This window comes from Ceratina calcarata, unplaced genomic scaffold (genome assembly GCF_001652005.2).
Source record: "Ceratina calcarata isolate Rehan_Ccalc_2016 unplaced genomic scaffold, ASM165200v1 scaffold434.2, whole genome shotgun sequence".
In the NCBI taxonomy this organism is placed as follows: Eukaryota; Metazoa; Arthropoda; class Insecta; order Hymenoptera; family Apidae; genus Ceratina; species Ceratina calcarata.
This window is the reverse complement of record NW_017167164.1, coordinates 76,624-85,538: the sequence shown is the minus strand read 5'-3', so window position 1 is coordinate 85,538 and position 8,915 is coordinate 76,624. Positions and strand designations below refer to the sequence as shown.

Below are 8,915 nucleotides of genomic sequence, written 5' to 3'. Positions count from 1 at the left end.
TAATTTCAAATAATAAGATTGTTGATAACTGGCCAAACCAAGACATTTAAAAAAAATAAAGAAGTAGTTTCAAATAAACCTACTACTGATTTACTGATAAATGTATTAGCAATAAATAATTTGAGCATCACTGCCACCTTTCTCGCAAGTGATCGCATACCGTCGTCGTTACTATATAAGAGACCTTTGAACTCTACTTCAGTAAGGAGTTCCCTCGTGTAACACTGCGGAGCTACAATCGGAGTCTTAGTGACTCTCATGCTCTGAGGAAAGTCCCTGGACATAAGGCAGAAATTGCCGCAGCGTTATCGCTGTAAGCTTACCGCCGTCTACTCGATCTGGACAGGACGCTTCGGCTGATCTTCGAGTATGGGTGGTAGTGTATTGGTCAAAGCAAAGTAATGTGTTTGGAGACGGAGTTCAATCCCGATCTTTCGGAGGAGGACTTATGTTCAACTCAACAGGGCTCACTACGAGGAAACTTCCTTCATTCTTTTACACTTCTCATTTAACCTAAATCTACTTCGAAACTGGATAGTACTTCGCAGTCTATTTTTGTAAATAATATACAACAACGTTTTTTGCTTTCTCATTTTATTGAAATTACATTCTTCGTTAAAAGTACTAAATGGATAATACTTTTGTAAGCACCATAAATTCAAAATGTTCGATCCTGAGATACACATAAGTACATTTAGCAAAAGCTATTCATTTGGTACAAAATGGTGAAATTTACATTGGGCGTAGAAAAACGTTTCGCTCAGAAGTTAGCCAAATGTTTCTAAATGCAGATCAGTAAGTCGCTTCGTTTTTATTATAAAAACACTGAAACACAAAATTAAACTTATTTCATTTTGTCTATTTTGAATATTCGTACGAGAAGGAACAATTTTTTAATACACTTACGTTCTTTGCAGTTTCTAACAAATTGTTCGCCATTACGTCACCCGTTTGTTGCACCATATTGTAAAAATATCCTTTCTTTTGTAATAGAATGTACGGATGATCAAATTCCTAAAACATATAATTAACGTTACAAGAAATACATACTATCAATCGCGATATAGACTACTAAAAAAAATTATGGTTTCATCTAACTATGGGATTGTCTAAATCGAATAATTTTTTTGAATAGTGTAAATTACGTACCACTAGATTACCCTGATCCATCACAAGTACTTTATCGCTGTCCATTATAGTATTTAATCTATGCGCTATAGTGAAGACGGTGCAATCCACAAACTTCTTCCTCACAGTCTTTTGGATCAAAGAATCTGTTTGTGGATCGACATTGGCAGTGGCTTCATCGAGAACCATGATTTTATTATTCCTAACGAGTGCCCGCACAAGACATAATAATTGACGTTGTCCGACGCTGAAGTTCGCTCCCTCTTCGGCTACCTTGGTGTTCAACCCCGCCGCTAGATCAGCAATCATTTCTTTGAATTCAACTTGTTCCAGCGCTTCCCATAAAACGGTGTCAGAGTATTCGTCGAACGGGTCCAGATTCCGTCGAAGGCTGCCCGCGAACAAAACCGGCTCCTGCGGTATAATACTGATTTTCGAACGGAAATCGTGCAACGCGATTTTATCCGTCGGTATACCATCAATAGTAATTTCTCCTTCGATATACGCCAAACGGAATAGTGCGCTAATTAACGATGTTTTTCCAGCACCGGTTCTCCCAACGACGCCCACCTTCTCCTTAGGACTAATCACAAAATTAATACCTTTCAAAACGTAAGCACTCTTAGGTCCGTACTTCAACCTGACGTCTTTGAATTCCACCAGGCCTTTCGTAGGCCATTCCTCCGGTGGTTTTTTATCAGGTGTGCCGTCCAGGAAAGGTTCTTCCTCCAGATTGCTGTACTCTACTACTCTCTCAACAGAGGTAATTTGATTCTCTAATTCTGCGGTTTGTCGCATGCCCCATTGCAAAGTACCAGTAATCGCGGTGAACTGTGTGATCACGAGGCCTATGTCCCCGACTACGGCCAGGTGATCGAATACCAAAAACGTAATCATGATAAACGCTATGTAAATCAAACAGAATACTTCGATGTAGAGGCCGAAGACTCGCGAGATGGTGATCAGTATGAACCACGTGGACGTGTGAGAATCTTGACGATTGTCGAACTCTGTAGTTACTATTTCTTGAGCGTTGAACGCTCTGATCGTCGTCAGACCTTGCAGCGTCGCGCCTAAGTGGTCGAACACCGGCGAACGTGCGATACCTTCCATACGTTTAACAGCGCGGCTGGTCGTGATGTACACGACTCTTAAAAAATAGAAAATTAGTATAATGACAGAAGTCGGTATCAGTAGCCACGGGCTCACCGTACCGACGATCACTATCGCGCTAGTGAATGTTAAGAGCATCATCATTACGTCGAACATCGTAAAAGGCATGTTCTTGTCGATTATACCGATGTCTTTCGAAAACCTATTTAATATCCGACCGGCGGGATTTGTATTATAAAAGTACATCACGGCGCGTATGATACTGCGGAACATCTGTGCGTGGAGATTCTTCGAAACTCGCATGCAAGCCCCGTAATACGTAAACGTTTGAATAACGTAAATGCAAACAAAGCCAAAAGTTAGGCCGCTATAGAGGTAAATGACTTGGTTACGAGTCAGTGGACTATTCCACTGAAATTCTTTTGTACCATTGTCGTTCTTCGTCCATGATGCCACTTCTGTGTTCACCCAGAACGCAACTAGGTAATCGCTACTGCTAGCCATCGTTTGGCATATTATAAATAAGAGCGGAACCATAAAAACTAGGAACACGTTTCTGCATGCCTTCCAGTAAGCAAAAAATGTAGCGAAAGAGATTTTTCCAAATGCCCTCGTTTCTGATGTGTCTTCAGGTTTCTGTTCTGGCACTACCTCTCCGTCCTCTTTTTGCGATTCGTCGATTGTTTTCCTCTTCTCGGCTTTGGTTTCGATCTCTTTAGCCATCGCCTTTCGGTCCTCTTCCTCTTGGAAGATTTTCATGAAATCTAGGTCCATGCTTTGAAGCTCCTCGAAGTTACCTATAGCTTGAATACTACCGTTGTTCATCACGATTATCTGATCGGCAGACTTTAAATACTGTATCTGGTGCGTGACTAGGATTCTAGTTTTGCCTTTCAGGAAGCCTAATATACACTCGTCGACGATGCTTTTACCAACGTGCGTGTCGACGGCTGACAAAGGATCGTCGAGGAGGTAAATGTCCGCGTCGGCGTATAATGCGCGAGCTAAATTGACTCTAGCCTTTTGACCACCGCTTAGATTGATCCCCCTTTCACCGACGATGGTCCCGTCTCTGTGTGCGAGTAATTCCAGATCGCGTTTCAATTGACAGACTCGGATTACTTCGTTGTAACGCACTTCGTTATATGGCTGGCCGAAGAGGATGTTCTGTCTGACGGTGGAAGCGAACAGCCATGGACGTTGATCAGCGAAGCTGACTCTTCCACTGGTTTCCAATACGCCTTCTGTTAATGGTAATTCACGGAGAATCGCTTGCAACAGGCTACTCTTGCCCGAGCCGATCTGACCGATCACTGCTATGAAGTCACCGGCTCGCACCTTCAAGTCGATGTTCTGTAAAGCGTAATCTCTGGTCTCGGACCATCTAGCACTGACGTTTTTTATGTAAATAGGATTCGATTGCGAAGCTACTTGGTTCGCGATCTTCTGCGGCTCGGAGATCTCGGCGTGCAACATGAATTTCTCGAGACGTCTAATAGACACCAAAGCTTCCGCCATTAGATGAACGCCTGCAGACAAAGACAGAAAATATGCTATTTAACAAAATTATGACATCACGAAAGTGTCAACTGCTCGAGTTTGAAAAATGATTGCTAATAATAAATAGCAAAAACATACGAAATGATTGTTGAGAAACAAACTTACTTAAAGGAAAGCCAGCAGTCATAGAACCTCGTAAGATATTATAAAACGATGTGGCCATAAATACTTTCTCAGCATCGATATATTGTCCAGTTAAAACGTATGTTAATATCGTAGTGAATAGGCTGACACGAGGAACGAAAATGTCGGTGGTTAAACCGATCTGCTCGATAATAGCATACTTCTTCAGCACATTTATCTCTTTCCTAGAGGAGATCGAATTATTGGTACTCTACCGTATTGTAGATGACCATATACTCGTATTGATTATTGTCTCACCCTCTAGCTTTTTCCACGAGGCGCGAGTACGGTATCTCCCAAACGTACATCTTGATTATTTCCACTCCAGCAATAATTTGATTCATTAAGCTTATCCTAGCGTCAGTCCTTTGCGCGCATGCATGTGTTAAGCGCGATATTTTTCTTCCAAAATACGCTAAACGATAAAACGAAGTTGTAGAAAGATTTATATATGGGTCGTTAAAATTTTATTGATACTTACTCTGCAGTGGTACGCATAATAAAAATACAGTCATCCCGGCGATGGCACCGATTCCGATTTCACGATATATAAGATACGTTATTAAAATCGTCTGAATCGGGCCGATCCACAAATAGTGAATAGTAAAGACAAAGTAATCCAGTCTGTTGACGTCGGTGCTCAAAAAATTGACGATCTGAAAATCGTGATTAAAATGTACCAACAGAATTTTAACTAAATAGATTAGTAGATTGTATGTAAATTCTTTTTATGAATCAAATTGAAGAAACGAGACGCACATAAACATTTGTTTTCTCTCTCTAATTATTATAAAATTTAATTCGTATTTCTTAAAATTCTTATAAATGCATGAACATTCGCAGACTATCGATTGGGTATTGATTCGTGCTGCATCGTACCTGTCCAGTAGATGTATCGTTCTCGAGAACGGAATTCGATAGTCTGAGTATTTTCCTATAAATTAAAGTGCAACAAGCCACTCGGACTTTCATTCCTACGTGCATTAAAGTTTGTAAAGACGCATGTAGGATTAAAGCGTCTAATAAAGGTAGAAGGCAGAATCCGGTGGCGTAGTAGTATATATCGTTGGTCCAGTCTTCTCTCATCCCTGAGAAGTAACGTAATAAAGTGGCAAGAAGGAATGGTTGTACGAGTCTGAAATGAAACACGATCTATTTTTCTCTATCACTGATACCCAAATTTTATTTAGCTTAAAAATCCGCAGTCTAGTTATTAAAGCCTCATTACGTCGGACGGGGGAAGCCAGTAAATCATTATTATTGTACCGTATTCCGAATTCCAGTATAAACAGCGCTATTCCAGTGCCGATGACTATTTTCCCAAAGCATTTGTAGAGTACTCTATTCAAGCTTGGCTTCGAGTTGTCCTTCCTCTTCTCGCATTGTTTCACCTCGATTTCCCAATTTTGGACAATACGCTCCCCCAGGTAGTTACTTCGGTCTACTCGTAACGGTGAATAGAGATCATCCTCTTGTAATTCTTTCTTGTACCCACGGACGAATAGTTTAAGTATCCACCTGTTTGTAAAGTAGGAAAATCATGAAAGGTTTCACAGTAAATCTATTATGCGTCATCATATGATTAGTTTCATTAAAATTCTTCAAAAATCTTTAAAAAGATATATTTAAATTCTTTTATAGAAAATAAAAAGGAAGTTCTGTCGTATTGTTCCATTTTTAATCATTATTTAAGATGGGGGTAGATTAAAGTATCAGTGCTAAAATTAAACTGCACTCAAATGTAAAATATACAAATATAAATATATAGATAGAGTGATACGAATGTGTATTGTAGTTCTTATCAAAGTTACGTCGACCTACTCCCTTGCCGTATAAAAAGACTTACAAATATAGCACATTAGTTTACAAATACTATCGGCAGATAGATAAATATGCGAAGTAATTATACAAATATGTCAGATTATTTTAGTAGGTTTAGTGTTAATTAAAAGATAATCACCAAAAAGTAAGGATAGATATTGGGTTCGCATTCTGGCGCGGATTCTTTTTTTCTTTCCTCTGACTTTTATCCATTTTCGCAAACGCAGTCGTCTTTGGTCATCTCAGGCTGTTTCAGGAAGTTACGTTCTAATTAGCTGTTCGTCTCATTTCCTAAAATCAAACAATTAATGTGCAGATTTTCCCAAACGCAGATGCACTTCCAATAAGAAAAAAATCGTTCGTATAATTTTTATATAACTATTTCGTTCTCATTATAATTCAGTATTTACGGAAATGAAAGATTGAAAAATATTTTTAATAAAAACAGGGCATCTCAGCAAGGGCAGACTCGGTTGCCCGCGGGCAATTCAGTAGTGGGGGACCGGTTCCTCGTATGGTTAATCTTTTCGACGAAGCGAGATTTGACACTCCAATATACATTACAATGCATGATATACAGGGTATCTCAAAACTTGTGTAAGATATTGAAATGTGAAGTTCCTGGCGTAACTTTAAACACGTCGGACGTTCAAATCCGAGCCAACGCTCCTGATTCGGAGCTCGCGCCAATCGGGCGCTCTGATTGGTCGGGGTTTCTTTGTTAATAATTCCTCAACCATGCCTCGGACCACTTTTCCGCTAAGGAAAATGTTGTTTAAAATTACGTCAGGAACCTTCGATTTTAATATCTTACACTAGTTTTGGGATACCGTGTACATCCGCCGGATGTACATGCATACAGTATCCTGGCTCTCTGATGTCATCGGGGAGCTGTTGATCAGGAATCGAAGGATGCTGGTGGGAGTTGTAATATCTGAACAGTATTTGCACACGCAAGAAGAAAACCGAGTTACACTATCGTTTGATGCTGACAACCGGTATTTGCACCTATCATTTATCACTTTCTTATCAAATGATGTGACAAACTAAAGAGCTACTGATATGAGTAATACGATAAAAAGAAGAAGGCGGAAAAAAAATGAAGAACAATGTAGTAAATGAGAATTCTTTATACCGGAAATCATCTACTTAAAAAATCAAACACTCAAAATTAGATTCCACTGAATTGGAAGTGAAGAAAATATGTAAAGTGGAAGGAGAGGAAGTCGTTTCAGTTCGTACAACATAAAAATGGTACAAAAAGTTCAATGAAGGACTTTTATATTAAAATATATATTAATTATTTAACAATAAATATTAAATAATTTTTCAAAAGCTACAAGATGATAAATGTATGACATTTGTATATAAAATATCTTTATTAACATCAAAATATTATACAAATTTAAACACCTTTTGGTTCACCCTAATATTATAAACTGTTTAATTAAAAACCGTACTTTGTTCAGCAAAGTGTTGAAATCTCTTTAAGAATCAATTTCTTAACGCAGTTACAATAAGTATTTCCGACATAGTGATTATCAAGTAGAATGAAATAATTGGTGCTATACGACGAGCTTCTTATTTTTATTGTTCACCGAGATATTTGCATCATTTGTATTTGCGCATCAGTTGAACCAAACATATAGTGAAGTTCACTTAGATAGCCTTGAATAGCCCATATCACTTTTTTATACGACGTACGAAACTGTACAAAGTAACCCAGATATGTAATCGTACATAATTTATACATATATGTGCAATGATGAAATTTAGAGTTGTATTTCTCTGATCTATCACAAAGCATTGAAACCGATTTGAGTTGGATCTCGGTTAGAATTAGGGACCATGAATAGGTCTTCAAATAAAAAGGACTCAATGTGAGGTGTAGAGATAAAAACCTTCTTCACGACAAATACATTTAATTCTAATTTCAATTTCCAATCAATTTGACTCTGATCAATGTAAAATCCGAACAAACTGAACTCAGAATCATACAACATGTCTACACCAACTACTTTATGTCACCCACAATTTTTACAAAAGGGAAAGAGATTAACTGTCCTCACGAAGAAAGTACAAACATTAAACGTTTTACAAAAAATTCTACACAGTGTAGTCTTGGCTCAATCTTGATCAATATAAAATGGGATCATAAATGCTATGAAAAGTTTTGATTTGCACAATTATCTGAGAGGCAGTAGTTATAAGATAATAACTGCAGTGATATAGTAAGAGGCTTTCTCGAGTTGATTGTTTTCGATTAGTGCCATTTTCGTCGATGGAATAACATTTATTGATCAGTTTCGTTGCACGTAACATTGCACCCTGATAGTGAGCTGGCGCAATTACACGGCTAAAGCCATGATGAACGTAAGAAACGTTTACGAATTTTAAGAAGTTCTTATACATATAAAATGGTATACCGAATTTTAATAAAAATTGATTCTCTGATCCTGTCTAGAGAGATAGTGAAAACTTGTCGATTTTAAACGAGAGATTAAAATTGTTTATACCATTTATTACTGTGTTAATAAATTGTCCGACAAAAGAGGACCGGGAGAACTTATTTATTAATTATCATGCGCACAGGATAACGTTGTCAAGGTAAAGGACGTGCTGTTGCTAAACGAACGCGTCTTCTCGATGATAGACGTATGGCCCTTGAAAAAGAGTCAGAAAAGATTCCTTATGTACGCGTCTTATCTCACCATCCATATGGTGATAATGTACATGAATTTGTTCGACGAGTTTGGCAATCTGGAGGCGATGGTGGATAACATAATCGACAGCACAATTGCCACTGCCACGTACGTCATATTGTTCATAATCCGGTTCAGCAAGCAGATGAAACGAGCGATAGTTACTGTGAAACAGGAAATAGCCGAGAGCGAATTTAACGACGAGGAAGAACAGCGGCTGTATTTCAAATATCACAGGATCTCGGATCGATTCGGCAGGTATGCGGTTTCGACGACCGCGACGATAGCCGTCCTGTGGTACTTGAAACCTGGCCTGCAGTTATTGAAACCAAGTTCCGGTATTTATTAGAAAATAAATACATCGTACAATAATGAAATACATTGCAGTAGTTTATAATTAATGGCATACATAAAGTGTGGGTAAAAAAGTCATAGTGGTTTTAAGTCACTTTTCGGATCATTATATAA

General features: G+C 38.4%; 2 protein-coding genes across 5 annotated transcripts in view; one reads left to right on the top strand and one right to left on the bottom strand.

The window, feature by feature from the left end:
* Nucleotides 1–576: 576 nt before the first annotated feature.
* LOC108626926 (putative multidrug resistance-associated protein lethal(2)03659) overlaps nucleotides 577–8,915 on the bottom strand; it is a 12,206-nt gene continuing 3,867 nt past the window's right edge. For all 4 annotated transcript variants that reach the window (XM_018027879.2, XM_026815178.1, XM_018027878.2 and 1 more), the window contains exons 2-10: nucleotides 5,885–6,036; nucleotides 5,191–5,442; nucleotides 4,804–5,059; nucleotides 4,406–4,580; nucleotides 4,183–4,339; nucleotides 3,907–4,109; nucleotides 1,150–3,770; nucleotides 907–1,014; nucleotides 577–825 (exon numbers count right to left, since the gene is read on the bottom strand). In XM_018027879.2, the coding sequence (XP_017883368.1) occupies nucleotides 793–825; nucleotides 907–1,014; nucleotides 1,150–3,770; nucleotides 3,907–4,109; nucleotides 4,183–4,339; nucleotides 4,406–4,580; nucleotides 4,804–5,059; nucleotides 5,191–5,442; nucleotides 5,885–5,958 (3,879 nt within the window). In that variant the 5' untranslated portion in view covers nucleotides 5,959–6,036 and the 3' untranslated portion in view covers nucleotides 577–792. The remainder of the gene's footprint in view (nucleotides 826–906; nucleotides 1,015–1,149; nucleotides 3,771–3,906; nucleotides 4,110–4,182; nucleotides 4,340–4,405; nucleotides 4,581–4,803; nucleotides 5,060–5,190; nucleotides 5,443–5,884; nucleotides 6,037–8,915) is intronic.
* LOC108626927 (uncharacterized) overlaps nucleotides 7,824–8,915 on the top strand; it is a 2,609-nt gene continuing 1,517 nt past the window's right edge. The window contains exons 1-2 of the mRNA XM_018027880.2: nucleotides 7,824–8,118; nucleotides 8,338–8,785. Of these exons, the coding sequence (XP_017883369.2) occupies nucleotides 8,110–8,118; nucleotides 8,338–8,785 (457 nt within the window). The 5' untranslated portion in view covers nucleotides 7,824–8,109. The remainder of the gene's footprint in view (nucleotides 8,119–8,337; nucleotides 8,786–8,915) is intronic.